At 37.5% G+C, this 15,420-nt stretch overlaps 2 protein-coding genes across 5 annotated transcripts in view; one reads left to right on the forward strand and one right to left on the reverse strand.

Moving 5' to 3' along the window:
- Positions 1-536: 536 nt before the first annotated feature.
- On the reverse strand, positions 537-2,026 carry LOC149223480 (galactan beta-1,4-galactosyltransferase GALS1-like). Its single transcript, XM_089383313.1, has 2 exons — positions 1,462-2,026; positions 537-1,370 (listed from the first exon to the last, which is right to left on the reverse strand). Exons 1-2 carry the CDS (start codon positions 1,869-1,871, stop codon positions 1,013-1,015), a joined length of 768 nt encoding a protein of 255 aa, XP_089239439.1. The 5' UTR covers positions 1,872-2,026; the 3' UTR covers positions 537-1,012.
- A 3,756-nt stretch (positions 2,027-5,782) lies between these two features.
- LOC149223481 (shikimate O-hydroxycinnamoyltransferase-like) overlaps positions 5,783-15,420 on the forward strand; it is a 30,253-nt gene continuing 20,615 nt past the window's right edge. For 3 of the 4 annotated variants that reach the window (XM_089383316.1, XM_089383314.1, XM_089383315.1), the window contains exons 1-3: positions 5,783-5,918; positions 6,011-6,099; positions 6,218-6,283. The gene's annotated coding sequence lies outside the window, so the exon portion shown is untranslated. The remainder of the gene's footprint in view (positions 5,919-6,010; positions 6,100-6,217; positions 6,284-15,420) is intronic. The other variant, XM_089383317.1, reaches the window with a different exon arrangement.

The following is a 15,420-nucleotide window of genomic DNA, read 5'->3' on the forward strand; positions in this document are numbered from 1 at the left end:
ATAAAACTGTAACGTTTAAACCATTGACCAATAAAATTGTAAATGTAAAATTCAATACAATAGTATCTCAAATCTAAGTTTAATATCCTCGGTGGTGTCCCAAAGGTGAATTTTATTTACTGAAATCCAAAGGGTTGACGTTTTAAACCAATGGATGGAGGTAGGATTGTAAGATAACAGTTTTTAACCATGGCTGAATGATTAATCTATTTTATGCATAGACATGCCCGTGCTGTATGACGCAATTGAATTTCAGAGTTGTAGACGATTAGGTGAAAAAATGTGTTACGGTGACTAGTGGATAATTATATATTTTTTAATTTTTATAAAATACTATATATATATATATAAAAGAGAGAGTTTTCATATATGTTAAAGAATATTATACAAATAAGTACGAAGGAAATTAGTTTTTCCGTTTAACTTTAAATTCCGCTTTTGTAACCTATAATGTCATAACAATTTATAAAACAATTCTGGCAATACTACTAATAGTAGAACAGAAAATGAAATGAAATCCACTTTTGTAACATATAATGTCAAATTTCTGGCAATACTATTATTGATAGTAGAACAGAAAAGGAAATGAACCGATTCCAGTCATCCACCAAACGCATGGTATTGAAAGCGAGGATCTCGTGGTGTGAAAGACAGTACAAAGTGAGGTGAGGTGAGAGTGATCTGTGAACAAATGATGGCGGGGAGCAGCAAAGTCCACTCAAATTGAAATTTCATACTTTACAAAAGAATACAGTACCATAAACCTACATGCATCGACCATGCCGGGGCCGGGCAGGGCAGGGCAGAATCCCGCCCCCGCGGTAAACAAGCATGGAAATTTACAAGAGATAGATGCAGGCTCAAGAGTTAGAAAGAATGGTACGATCACTAAACACTAAGTCTGATGAGCTCTGGATTTCGGCCTGATCAAATCAAAGCTCTTGCAATGATTTGGTCTTTCATAAATGGTACTTGCTTTTATCAATTTGCAGAATTTTCCCAACATAATCGCTCACTGCTGAATGGATGCGAGCTGGGATCCCATCATGTCTCTCTCGAATTTTTTAATGGATTGAGCAACAGCTTTCATGGTGCCATCATATACATACGGAATGCCTCCCACCCAACTCACGTTCTTTCTCATCGATGATTTCACAAATTCCCTGCACGGCTCTCCTCTACTGGTGATGGTGTCATGATAATGATAGAATCTCATCAAACCCTCTGTCTTGTGCTGTGTTTTCCCCATCACATTCTCAGACATGTGAACGCCAGTTGCGTACACATTTCTTGCCTGCACTGCATACTTGCGATCTCTCCTTATGCCTCTCTTCACATCCCTGAATAATAACTTTTCAAATCCCCATTCCCTGCGCAACAGAATTATCACATTGAATTTCAAACCCCAAAAACATATTCGAATTTTTTCTTCGGATTAATAGAAACCATAATGACTATTACCTGGAATAAGTACTGTTAGCCGAGATGCTGTGCAGTTTATTCTGCAAGCAGAGCTTGTTAGACATGGAATATTGCTCAATGGTGAATTGGGTATAGCCAGAGAGCTCATTCAACACATATTGCAGTGTTTTCCGCCGAGGAATATAGAGATACTCATCTACATCGAAGAAAAAAGTCCAATTCGCCATGAATTTGTACCTGTGCAAACAATCGTTCACAATGAGGAACTGATTATGGTAATACCCGTCATATTGTTCCTGCTCTGTTACATCCTGCAACGTCACACGACCTGCTCGAATCCATGGCTCCAACACCTTTCTAACTTGGGAATGGACTCCACCAGCATCGTGAAAAACAAAGTGCGATCTAGGGCCAAAGAATTTGGCATGATAAGCCATCCACTCTCTCATTCTCTGAGGATTCAGGTCACCGTACAGCGAGGAACCACAGTAGAGGTAATCATATGGGGGAGCCTGACTGTAAACAGAGGCATTGTAGGTACCTTTTTGTTCTGTGAGAGCAACGATTCTCTCAGCTTTCCCAAATTTGTTGCCATGGAGTGCATGAAGAATGAGCTCTATAATCCAAATAAGAACCGATGTTCCTCAGATCTGAGTCAATCCACCGAGCATTAGTTTGATTCCAACTCCTCCGAAGCCTGTGGCCTTGTTATAACAGTGAACTCCTGTGAGGATATTGGCTTGACCTGTCACTGTAATCCCCACAGCAGCCGAAAAGATGACAACGTCCGTTACAGCGTTGTGGTTGCCCATGAGGCTTATGCCCACGCCGCTGAATTTCTTCTCGTCCGGGCTTCCACCGGCGGTAATGCGCTGCCCCAGGAAGGAATTCCGGATATATGTCTCGTGCCCGCCCTGAACCATGATGCCAGACGACTTGAAATGCGAGATATAGCAATTATCGATGTTCAAATTTTGAATTTGGGCCGGGCGGGTTCACCAGTTCAAACTTCGAATTTGGCGGGGCGGATTCACCAGTTCAAATTTCGAATTTGAATTTGAATGGTTCGGTTAACATTCAGATGCCCCGTCCAGATGCATAGCATAGCATGGTATCAGCGCGTCACATCTCAGATGCCCCGTCCAGATGCATAGCATAGCATGGTATGGTCATGGTGGTTATCCGTGGTATGATTTACCGGAAAGCGCTTGTCCAGAAATAATCCGGGGTGTCAGCGTGATTGTACTACCGTCTATGCCCACGGAATGACAGTGATGTAAGGGAGCATTAATAATGCTATAGTCCATGAAATAGCACTTGCCGAGATTTTTTGTAAATAGATTTCAAATATTAAAATTTTAGAAGCCGAAATTAGTAATGAGACTTAATTTTTATTGCTTATATCTTATTACAGTACAAACTAATGAGTAAAATCTCTAAAAATTTAAATACCGATGAAACTCTTTACAACTTATTGACTTTTCATCCGAATCCAGTTGTTCTGATGCTCGTTTCCAATGTTTATTAACGTATACTCCAACTGTATATTTCTACAGGTCCAATGGCTGTCCTCATTTCTTCTCATTGGACATCCTCAAGGAAGCTCTGAGTAAGGTGCTGGTGCCTTTTTATCCCATGGCAGGGAGACTCAAAACTAACTACTGGTGCCTTTTTATCCCTTGGCAGGTGGACTCAAAACAACACCAGATGGACGTATCGAAATCAACTGTAACGGAGAGGGAGCTCTGCTGGCTGATGCTGTCACAGATTCTGCCATTGATGATTTTGTGGTTTTTTCACCCACTGTGGAGCTTCAAGCGGCTTATTCTCAAAGTTAGCTATTCACAAGAAATCTCTTCCTACCCTCCTCTCTTTCTGCAGGTTGGTTTTGCTCATCTAATTGTAGGACAAACTTTTTATACGTTGTATTATATTTTTTTTGTTTTGGTTTAATATAAAAACTAGTTTTTTAGAAGTAAAATTGTGATTTCTTTTTTATTTAAAATATATATTTTTGAATATAAAAAAATGTTTAAATTTTGTATTTTAAATAATTTATGTATTTCTTAAAATTCTCTAATAAACTTTTTTAGTAAATTAATTAGGAAAAAAATATTAAGAAAATAGTAATTTCATCTATTAGTTAATTTAAATATTTTAGTTTTGCATAAAGAGAGAAAAACCTCAATAACTTTATCTGCCAAAAAAAAGGAAAAGCTCAACAATTTTATTTGCCTAAAATTTTCTTTGAAATGGATAACTAATATATTAATACTAACATTGATTTAAGTTTAATGTTTGGTTATTACAGAAAATAGTCAAGTTTAATGTTTACTTATTACAAAAAAATCTCAAAGTTGGCTATTCACAAGAAATCTCTTCCTACCCTCCTCTCTTTCTGTAGTTTGGTTTTGCTGATCCGGTAGGACGAACTTTTTATACGTTGTATTATATTTTTTTGGTTTTGGTTTAATTTAAAAACTAGTTTTTTAAGAAGTAAAATTGTGATTTTTTGTTATTTAAAATATATATTTTTGAATATAAAAAAATATTTAAATTTTGTATTTTTTAAAATTCTCTACTAAACTCTTTTAGTAAATTAATTAGAAAAAAAAATATATTAAGAAAATAGTAATTTCATCTATTAGTTAATTTAAATATTTTAGTTTTGTATAAAGAAGGAAAAAACCTCAATAACTTTATCTACCAACAAAAAGGAAAAACTCAATAATTTTATTTGCCTAAAATTTCCTTTGAAATGGATAACTAATATATTAATACTGACATTGATTTAAGTTTAATGTTTGGTTATTACAGAAAATAGTCAAGTTTAATGTTTACTTATTACAAAAAAATCTTAAAGACCTTATCTGCCAATTTAAGATTTTTTTTGAAATGAATAATAACTAATATATTAATCTTAGTATTAATATAAGATTAATGTTTGGTTATTACATTAAATTTGATGTGTGATGCTTGTAATTTTTTTATTCTTGAGATTTCTATTCACTTCATTTAGAAAAATAAATATTATAAAATGTGATTATATGATCTTTAGAATAAATGTGATTATATTAATATTAAAATTAAAATATTATATATATATATATAGATATATAAAATGAGAAATGATAACTAGAAGAGATATGGAATTTGGAGTTTGGAGGTTTCACATTCAAGAAATGAGGACAGAGAAAAAAACAAGAAAAATGTGAAACACATAAAACAAAGCATATATCATCACCATTATCAAATATTCATAGTGAAAAACAAAGCTTGTGTTACTTACATGGTTCATTCTCAAATTCTCATGTTTGATCCTTTAAGCTGACAAATACAAGAGCTTAGAAAAATGTGAAACACATAAAACAAAGCATATATCATCACCATTATCAAATATTCATAGTGAAAAACAAAGCTTGTGTTACTTACATGGTTCATTCTCAAATTCTCATGTTTGATCCTTTAAGCTGACAAATACAAGAGCTTAGACAAACACAACAGTGACTCTAAGTTGACAAATACAAGAGCTTAGACAAACACAACAGTGACTCTAAGTTGACAAATACAACAATGAAGAAACCTTTAGCAGTACATGATCTCACATGTAGTGTATATATTCTCTAATGTGACTTGAGCAGGTCTCAAATTTGGGCTATATTGTACTATTTGACAAGAAGCTAATAGGTTGTAGTTTCCTTAATTGGGTAATGGGACGGTGAAGATTGAACTTAACTCCATTGAGAATAGTGCAAAAACTAAATGGTTGTTTAGAGTACTATTTACAACTATCTTGCTATAGGAAAGAGTGTTGCTCCCTTCACTGACATTTTCCTTAGAAAAACAGAAAGATTGAAAACCATAAATATTATAGCTAATATTTGAAAAAAATTACCATTAAATTTTTAAAACTTTATCATTAATCTATTATAATAATAATTAATCCTTATAGTAATAAAAATAATAAATTTTAAAAATATAATTAAAATACACTCTAAAATTGTCATATCTCCTTTTATTAAGTAGTTTATGAGACCTTTTACCTACTTGAATCTACCCTTTGGGTTCTATTTAACTTTGCTTACGATTAATTTACCCGATAATGTTATATGTATACCCAGTACCATACGGTAAGGGGATGGACTGCGTAATTGAAGTACTGTTTTTCCATATTTTATTATAAATATATGTATGGCTTGGACGCATGTTAACCACGCGGCATATGATCCGAAGGCAACTTTAAGTTTCGCTTTGGCCATCACGTGGCATTCCTTATCCGCTACAGTGCGAATTAATTCCTGCTCTGCTTCGTACTGTACGGGGCCGGCAGGCTATCCAGTCGAGCTCGCACTTTGTAATTCGACGGTGCAGATTCCCTTCCGCGGGTTGCCGCCCAACTAAAGCTTGTCTTGGGTGACGGGAATGCATTTACTAGGAAATTCCTCTGCGGTGTTACACTGGTTCCAAGCCAGAAAAGTCGCTCTCGCACCTTTAAGGTAAACATATGCGCAGTGCTCCTTTGAACCTTATGGTTAAGCGTCCTTCTCCTGATGCTACTAAGCTCTTAATTCTTCTTTTGCACTGGCAGCATGCGTTTGCAGTGTTATTCGGCAGTGGGTCCTTCTACAACTCTGGAAACGCGTGCAGAACCTTGGCTGGCTAGCGTTCTCTTTAGTGGTAAATGTTTTTTTTGCATGCACGAAGATAAATCCCTGGAATTTTTGCTTTGCTGCAGTTGCATTACTGTTATGATTATCTAACATATACTGTTCGGGCGGTTCTTTGCACATGTTAGGCTCCCGCTCCCTGCATGGCCTAAAGACTAAGGAGTACCCCACTGCCACTTTGTTCTGAGTTCCAGGTATGGGGTTTTCCACCGGCTGCGACTATGTCAATTTATCTCAGAGTTTCCTTGTGTTTTTAGAGGAGGGTACCCTCAAGCATGCCCTCATTTCCTAGTTCTGAGGGAAGAAAAAGTATCTATCAGGGGCGGTTACTGAGATGTTCTGGCCTGACCCACTATGTGATATTGTACAACCACATTTACCCTGAAGAGCTACCCGCCCTTCCTATTCTGTATGGCAGTACTATAAAAAAAAAATACTATTAGGCATTTCTCTAAGGGTCTGCAACCTACAGAACCTCGAACATTTTCTTTTCTTTACTTGGTTGAAGTCAGGGCCACATACATCGAACATTTTCTTTTCTTTACTTGGTTGAAGTCAGGGCCACATACCTATGCCGCCTCCTGTAGATGCGCTTTCTTCACCTGTTCAGAGATAACATGACTTCTGCTTCTCGCAACTAGTTTTCCACCCAACCATGAGACCGTCTTTTGAGACAGGGGATCGTCATTTGAGACAGTCTCCCCGTCTTGCTCAAAGACAACTGTCTTTGTTAGTTACCATCTGATCCTCACCATATGTGGTAAGCTTTCCCCTTTCCTCACTGCCTGTCCTCTACAGCACAGTGTCATGTTTTCGCTGTTTTTTCCTGCTTTTTGCTTTTACCTGAAACTCATTCCAGGGTTAGGAAGTGGGAAAGGTGGTTAGGGTTTTGCAACCGTTCTTTAATATACATGAACTTCTCAACTTCTCTCATCAGTAGTTACATGACATCCCTGTTTCTATGAAATCATTTTTCGTTTTCATTTTCTAAACAAAATAAATATTAATTAATTCATCCTTTCTCTGTCTTGTCTTTGTAAAAAAAATATTTACAATAATCTAGGGATGTGACAAAAATCTTTACTAAATTATTTAACTACTAATTTATAAAAATAGATAACTTAACCCTCTGCAGTTAAATTTATAATTTCGAAAGAATTTATTTTTTTAAATATTAAATACAATGAAACTATATATGAAACTGTACAGTAAATCCACTATTAAACCCACTTTTTATCGTAATGGTTTGGGTTTCTAGGGGACTATGACAATGATTCAACTGATTGTTTATTTAGTAGGGAATGTGTATTATTCCCTTTCTGCTGACTTTCTCCAAAATTTAGTAATAAAAAAAAGCAATTAAATACCCCAATAGAATAACGGATCCTATTAAAATATATAACTTAACCCTCTGCATTTAAATGTAAGAAAAAACTTTTTCAAATATTAAATTTCTTAAAAACCTTTTTTAAATATTAAATACAATGAAATTATATCTGAAACCGTATACTAAATGCGCAACTAAATCCACTTTTAAATAGAAGCAACACAAAAAACAATAGTTTAACTGCAATTAAAATAATCTAACCTTAACAAAGAAAATCTCTAAATAGGCAACGCTGTTGCTGTTAAGGAAATTTTAGGGTACGCGGACCATGAAAACGCCCTGAAAATTATCCCCAAAACCAACCTTGGCTTTTTATGATTCGGCTCAACAATTTTCAGAAAACAGTTTCAAAAACCATAGTTACCAAATTCGCTCGTATTGGAGAAAAAAATACTAAAATTTGGCAATTCGATTCGTACATCGACTAGTTCAGCAAAGATTCGGTTCGGTTTAATGGATTAGTTTATCGTCGGTCTGTAAGGAAATCGGGTTAAGAATTTATGCTATATCCACATGCATAGATCGGTGGCCGGCCAAAATAAATGGCCGCCGGCTCGCAGAGTTTGAGTTGTGAATTCAGAATATTCGATGCGTAAAGGAAATTAATTGAAATGGAATTTTTTTTATATTAAAGAAATTTTATATATTTTTAATCTTTAATTTTTAGTTATATATTAATTATTAAATTAATTTTTTTTGAAATTTTTAATAGTTTTATATCATAAGAAATTTTATATATTTTTAATATTTAAATTTTAAAACTAGAGAGTAATTTTAAATTAAAGTATTAAATTTTGAAAATAATTCTTAAAATAAGATAATTACTCTTGTACGTGGAGTTGGTTAAACATAGAGAGTCAGTGAATTGAGGGGTTGAGTGTTTGAGTGTTGAGTCCAGTCGAGTTAAATGATAGACATTTTGACTGTTGGTTGTATGTAGTTGCATGTCAAGATATTTTAGGCAAGTGGCTAGTTGGAAAAAGATAAATACCGTTCATCTGGTTCATTGTAACCATTGGGTTTTGTGTGATCAATAGAAGAGAAGCAACTCGTGTTTTATGTGTGAATAATTCCTGCTTCATCTCTTCCGCCTTTCCAACAAATTGATATATGAGCTAGAGTACAAAGTGTCATGCCCCCAAGCCGGCGGTAGTCTTTCAACCGCTCTTAGCGAGGTGCGGCACCACTGAACATTTTCTTTTCACCAATACTTATGTTCGTGGATTATGCCTAACCACTTACTCCTACTTAGTTTGTGTTTTGCAACCAAGTATTATTATGTTGTCCTTTATACCTAAACACCCATACACATTCATCATCAACAGCAATTATAAACGAGAACACAATTGCATAGTATAAAGGGAGGGGCAACTCCCTGAACAATCAGTCTGCTCGAAATATATGTATTAATCAATCTTCAATATTACAAGTTTGTACAAGTATACTTGGAAGTCCAAGTTTCATACTTGGCCAATTTTATAATCAAGGCAAACTCAGTTGCCAACCTTCATTCACCTTTGTGCACACTTGCACGATGGGCGGGCGCTCACCTGAGCCACCAAGACACCCACGCCAAGACTTGGCACCAACGGGCACTACACGTTCACCGTGCACGCCTCAATCGATCTGCCCACCTTGCCCAACGCCTTCACCCAATTCCAAGTGCGTTCCCAAACCGTGCGGCTAAACCAAGAAGAGCACACGAGCTATGCACCTTCACCTCTTGTTCCTTGCGCACTAGAATATGCGCACTACAACTCTTGTGCGAAGTGTTGATCTAATGGTTGATTGAATGCCTTTGAAACGCTCCAACGCATCCCTTATATATAGTCATCGTAAGTGGGGGTGGGGCTTGCCCAGCCGACCACCTAATGTTCGTGCGCACACCCTTCTCTAACGCCAAGCGACCATACTTTGAGTCGGCCCGCCCTCCATCATGAGTCGGCCTCCAAGTAAACGCCCAATGCTCCAACCGGTGTATAAATACCATCGCACTTTTATTTGTGTCGCACATCGTCGGATGTCTTTTGTCGCAAGTTCGTCGCAATCGTGTCGCGCCTCCATCGCACAACCGTCGTGCGGCCCAACTCACCTCCTGCCTGCGCGCGCCCCCAGCTCGCCTGTCGCCCAATGCGTCGCACATCCGGGTAGAAGCTCAGGACGTTACACAAAGGGTCGTGAGGAAAGCACCCATACTTTGAGTCGGCCCGCCCTCCATCATGAGTCGGCCTCCAAGTAAACGCCCAACGCTCCAACCGGTGTATAAATACCATCGCATTTTTATTTGTGTCGCTCATCGTCGCATGTCTTTTGTCGCAAGTTCGTTGCAACCGTGTCACGCCTTCGTCGCACAACCATCGTGCGGCTCAACTCGCCTCTTGCCCGCGCGCGCCCCAGCTCGCCCGTCTCCCAATGAGTCGCACATCCGGGTAGAAGCTCAGGACGTTACACAAAGGGTCATGAGGAAAGACGGATCAGCAACAAATTGTGTGAAAAAAGAAATATTTGTTTTTCCTCGTGATCATTATGTTAAATTATTTACAAGGTGTTATAAAGCTGGTAAGCTCAAAAAGTTAAGAAGAAAGCCGCATTAACGTTTCTTTCCATGGCGTTAGCGGACTAATGCTAGAGCTGATCACCCTGACATGTGTGAGTCGCGTTAGCGTGGAAAAAGTCAAACCATTCATAAAAGATTCGAAAGTTTTTTTAAGTTGGAGTGACATATTTTACGAGGGAGTTAAAATAAAAAGGTTTGAGTTTGTTAAGTTTTTTAATTCATAGTTATGTTTTTAATTCATAAAGGGCGCATTATAAAGGAGTGTTTTAAAGGGGTTTTTGAATTTTTTTTTTTAAGTATTTTTTTAAATAAAAATTTAGGGTTTTTATTGAAAGAGGTATTTTTTAAAAAGGAGTTTTATAAGAGAAATTTAGGTTTTTGTTTTCGAAAGAGAAATTTTTGGAGAAAAATGGTTTCTCACAGTTTCCACTGTTTACAAAGAAAAATTATTATATATGGGCCATTAAGATGGCGATCACGTTGCAGGGACATGATGTCTGGGATTATGTCTAGTTTGGGTTTTCAAAACCTAAGGATGAAGTAGAAACATGAGCTCTCAGTAATGCAAAGAGTGAATAATGGAAGACAGAGAAAAAGAAGAATGCACAAGCGTTGCAACTTATCCAGCAGGGAGTGGACCGAGTAGTGTTCCAGAAGATTATGATTTCGTCTTCAGCGAAAAAAGCATGGGATACTTTGGCGACAAGCTATAAAGGTATGGAAAAGTCAATATTGTTAAGTTGCAGAATACTAGGAGAGATTTTGAAAGTTTATTGATAGAGGAGACAAAAGACATTGATTCTTCCATGAATCGGGTCATAACTGTCATAAATCAGTTAAATATTTATGGTGAAGATATTAAAGATCAAACAGTGGTTGAGAAAGTCCTCAGATATTTGTCTACCAAATTTGATGTTGTGGTAGCAGCCATAGAAGAAGCCAAGGATTTTGCATCAATGACAGTTGATGAGCTGATGAGATCACTTCTATAGCATGAGGCAAGGATAGACAAAAATAAGGATTCCACTTTAGAGACCGCTTTCAAAAGTGATGTTTCTATTTCAAGAGATAACGGTCGAGGCAGAAGTAGATCGAAAGGCAGAGGACGAAGCAGAAGATATGGTGGTCAGAGAGATGGTCGAGAAGAGCATGAACATGAAAGTGGAAGCAACTACAAAAGCTTCAATAATAATCAAAGGTGAGATGTTATTATTGCAATAAATTTGGTTGTTATGCTCGTGATTGTAGGAAGAAAATGGTTGATCACGAGAACCAGAGAGCTAATGTCACTATAGAGAGTACTAACTCCATGTTCCTAGCTTGCTATACCATGCATGAACCTTTTATTAGTGTGTGGTTGTTACACAGTGGTTGTAGTAACCACATGACATGCAACAAAGATTTGGTTGCAAATTTCAATCAATCTGTGAAAAGAGAACTAAAGTTGGGGACTGACAAGACTATGGAAGTAGATGGCAAAGGAGTGGTCAACATTCCCACCAAGCATGGGGAGTCGAAGACAATCTCAGAGGTATATGTTGGATACCTAATCCTCTATGGGTTAGTGTGGAAGCGGAATAGACTAAGTCCAAGAGACCTTGGGATGTGGAACCCAATGGCCAGACTATGTACTATAAATGTATATCATTTGTTAATAAAAACTGTACTCTAATGTTTTATCTTCCATACTCTTTCTGCCATGTGTGTGTTTAACATGGTATCAGAGCAGGCCTATTCCTACCTTCCATAATTACTTTGAGCCATTTGTTTTATGGCCTTTATGTGCAGGTCATTTTTGCCATCACTTTTGCATTTCATGAATATTTTCTCAGATAAATTCTAGCTGCAACCTCTGTCATTTATCCCAACGCCATTTTTGGCCTCCCTCTTTAATTTGTAACTCCTTATTCTTCCTATGGTATTTCGAATCCTATGCACACTAGTTACCCTGGCATCTCTGACGCTTCCACTGGCCTAAACACATTATTCTCTATTATTCCCTGCTATGCTTATCATGTCACTGCTCCACCTGGTATTCACTATTATTCTTTGCTACACTTCTCCTGTTGCTGCTCCACTTGCATACAAAACGCTCACTGACATAGTCTAATAATGCTGCTCTTATCGTCGCCTGGAGGAGCCTCCAAGAAGGAAGGTATGGCTTTCGAACAAATGTACACAACTGAATGCGGCCTTTGGAAATTTAGCCACTGAACCCCCTCATCCTAGCTGATTTCCTCCATTTTCCCTTTGCTCGCCTTCACTCAAAAGTTGGGCTGAAGCACTGGGATTATAGGCTAGATGGTATTCCCTTCCAGCTTTCTCATGTGCCTGAGCAGGCTTGAGGTCTTCGAAAGTATTAATGAGCATTCCCCCGCCATGAATCAATGATTGTATGCTCTGAGCGAGGAATTGCTGCAACGGGTTCCACATGTTGGAATTGAAGAAACTGGATGCTATCTCGTTCTTACTGAGTATGAGGGGACTCGACAAATTCATGTGAGATATCGAAGTCACGAAGGAGTTGAGGAAGGTCACGGCAAATGACCCACATGTATTGAACAAAACTCGGGGCACACCATACATTTCATCGGTCTATAGAATTAAGATGGCGCGACAGAATGGTATCTGATGTGTGGTATACATTGTTTTGAATCCCCAAACCTTATAACTTTTTCACCATAAGCGCTTTCCATTGTGCCATTGAGGGTGTATAGTCCACAAAAATTGTTGAACGAAAGCCTGAGAAGAATAATTAAGTGTGTGTTCATTGGTTTGGTAACAACATATGTTGGTATGCGTTTGTCGGAACCTGCGTTATATACACATCTTTGAATGAACTCATTGCTACAACTATTTGCAACTGTAAAAAATGGTGTGCATATGCTTGAAAGTAATTGGAACTATTTTTGGTTTGATGCGACTGTTGGAAGAAAGGAGAGGAATCCAAGAACTTGTGGTGATAGTAATAACACCAGATGAATATGATTATGTCCTTTTATTCAGTGCTGTGTGTTTAATTCATGTGAATAATACCACTGACAGTCTCATAATTCAACAACCTCCAGTGCATTTGAAACATTATTTCAAGTCGCAACTTGTCATCACGTTAATTGTGGAGTTTTTAATTCAAAACTACAGGTTCGAAAGTTGTTGTTCGGCTTCTATGTTCTGAGGAATTTCGTGTATATCATTTATTGAGGTTAATTTGACTCTAGTGAGCATGTTCAAGTCATAATTGAAACAAAGAGCAGCTTGATATGTGATATTGGTCGCAGAAATAGAGTGTAGGGTATAATAGTTTTGTGTGTTGCAGAGCTTTCATGTGTGTTGGCGATCATACTCTTTGCTACTCGCAGTGATGAACGCTAGTCCTGAACTGTGGTTGATCACTGACTTGTAAAGATGACTTGCTACCATCATTGAAGCAGTCCTAACATGCGCATTGAGTGTAGTTGTTCATTTTTTCCAAAACTTGGTAGTAAGCATGGAATGCGTTGATGTATTTTGCTGATGCGTTGATGTTGTTCAAAACTATGCAAATTCTCCTTGGCTTGGAGGGTGCAATTCTCTAAGAAATATCCACGATTCATTGCAGAGGTTTTACAAAGGAAGGGGGCACTTGCAAGCTGTAGTTGGCCCTAATTAATAACAGCCAGTTAGAGGGGTCCCCTTAGCACAAAAAGAGGAGCACTTTGAAGAAGCAACATGGGGTCACCAACTGGTATCATTAATATTCCATGAGCTAAGGGTTAGAGTAGGTTTTGGAGGGTCGTGGTAGTCTGAAATAGAGTGAAATCAGCGCATACTCCTTGCAGTTTACAAACAGAATTAAGGCTAAGGGTTAGAGTAGGTTTTGGAGGGTTGTGGTAGTCTGAAATAGAGTGAAATCGGCGCATACTCCTTGCAGTTTACAAACAGAATTAAGGTACCTGTTATGGGAGGTTCATACTTGTGTTTTAGAGCTGGAAAGTGGTAGAGAATAGAGGAACACGACTTTAGTTTAAGTTTGGGTGTGATTTGGACCAACAACAGTCATCTATAGCCACCCATATTTTCAGACTCATACAAACAAAAATAGGACAGCTTGTACACATAATTGAAAAGTTCAGTAAGGATAATTTTACACAAAGCTATATTTAATAGTTTTAAATGAAAAGTCACTTGGGTGGCAATGGGGAAAGGAAAAGGAGAGTACCCCTTCTATTAAAAGTGCCAGATTCAGGAACTACCCATGGCAATCCAATATTTTTGGTTTGATCTATTCTTTCTAATCAACATATTAATTGAGGTTTATATAATTTATATATTAGCAAGGATTGTTGTTGCATATTCTGCTTCACAAAGATATGTATATTTAAGAAGACAATTGCAAGCTGTTGTATAATCCAATTGTAGTGACATTGTATTGTGAGTGGGTGTTGATTCTTGGTTCATAGTTGTGATCAATGTTGGAAGTGTAAGTTTGATTTGTTGAGAAAAATGTCTAAAATTGATGATGCATTAGAGTTGTTGAATAACCTCATTCATTCCATTGTTCATGATATCGTAAAAATTAGCAAAAATGGTCTCTCAAATATTAGAACTTGTTTACAAAATGCACAAGAGAAAATTGAATTTTTGCAGCTTCAATCTCAACTACAACAGGAAGAATTACAGCAGTGGAGTCATCATTCTGAACCTGTTTCTGTTCAAAAGATTGACACAGACTCCCATAAACAGCGAGACAATAATGTTACAATTGATTCAAATCCAGTGCCCAATAAAGCAACAGCTGTACATGCAGATGCAGAAATTTAGTTTGCACTTCCCAAGCCCACCATTAGACCTTGGGAAGAGCTTGTTCATAACAAGCACAGTACTGCTCTTGGATATGAGAAGGACTTCTCCTTTCATATTCCAGACTACTCAAAGCCCATTTAGTTTTAGAGTGCTAGATTCCTTCATGACAGTTCACCTCCAACTGTTCCAGACTTTGCTCCTCTTCCACAGCAATAGATTGTGAAATGCCAACACTGTGACCGAGTTGGCCAGCCGAAAGATCACTATTTTGATCTTCATCCATGTAAGCACTGTCATAAAACCAGTGATTCTTCAAACGGATGCTTCATAACAAAGATTCATCTTGGATGGATCGCTTCTTGGCAATGGGCATCAGTAGCCAAGAAGATATTTCAGTCACACGTCAAAACTTGTTCAAGAGTATTGATCAATCTTGCAGTTGAGTTTTCTCCATCATCTCACCTTCTATCTCACAAGGGGGGAAATGATGGTCATCTACAAGCTTCAAAGTCACATCAAGCGAGCCTGAGTCACAACCTGCCACACTAGTTTCAAAGATGTAGCTAGAGACAAAGATGCCCCTGAGCATGCCTTCAGTTGGTAAT

Source organism: Pinus tabuliformis, chromosome Q, assembly GCF_031772625.1.
Source record: "Pinus tabuliformis cultivar Carrire ecotype Pingquan chromosome Q, CPIR1, whole genome shotgun sequence".
Lineage (NCBI taxonomy): Eukaryota > Viridiplantae > Streptophyta > Pinopsida > Pinales > Pinaceae > Pinus > Pinus tabuliformis.

Excerpts from the sequence above, each read along its gene's own strand:
- LOC149223480 (XM_089383313.1), bottom strand. The coding sequence starts at position 1,871 with ATGAGAGAGTGGATGGCTTATCATGCCAAATTCTTTGGCCCTAGATCG. Across the intron at positions 1,371-1,461 it reads GCTAACAGTACTTATTCCAG|GGAATGGGGATTTGAAAAGT; the intron begins GTAATAGTCATT and ends TCTGTTGCGCAG.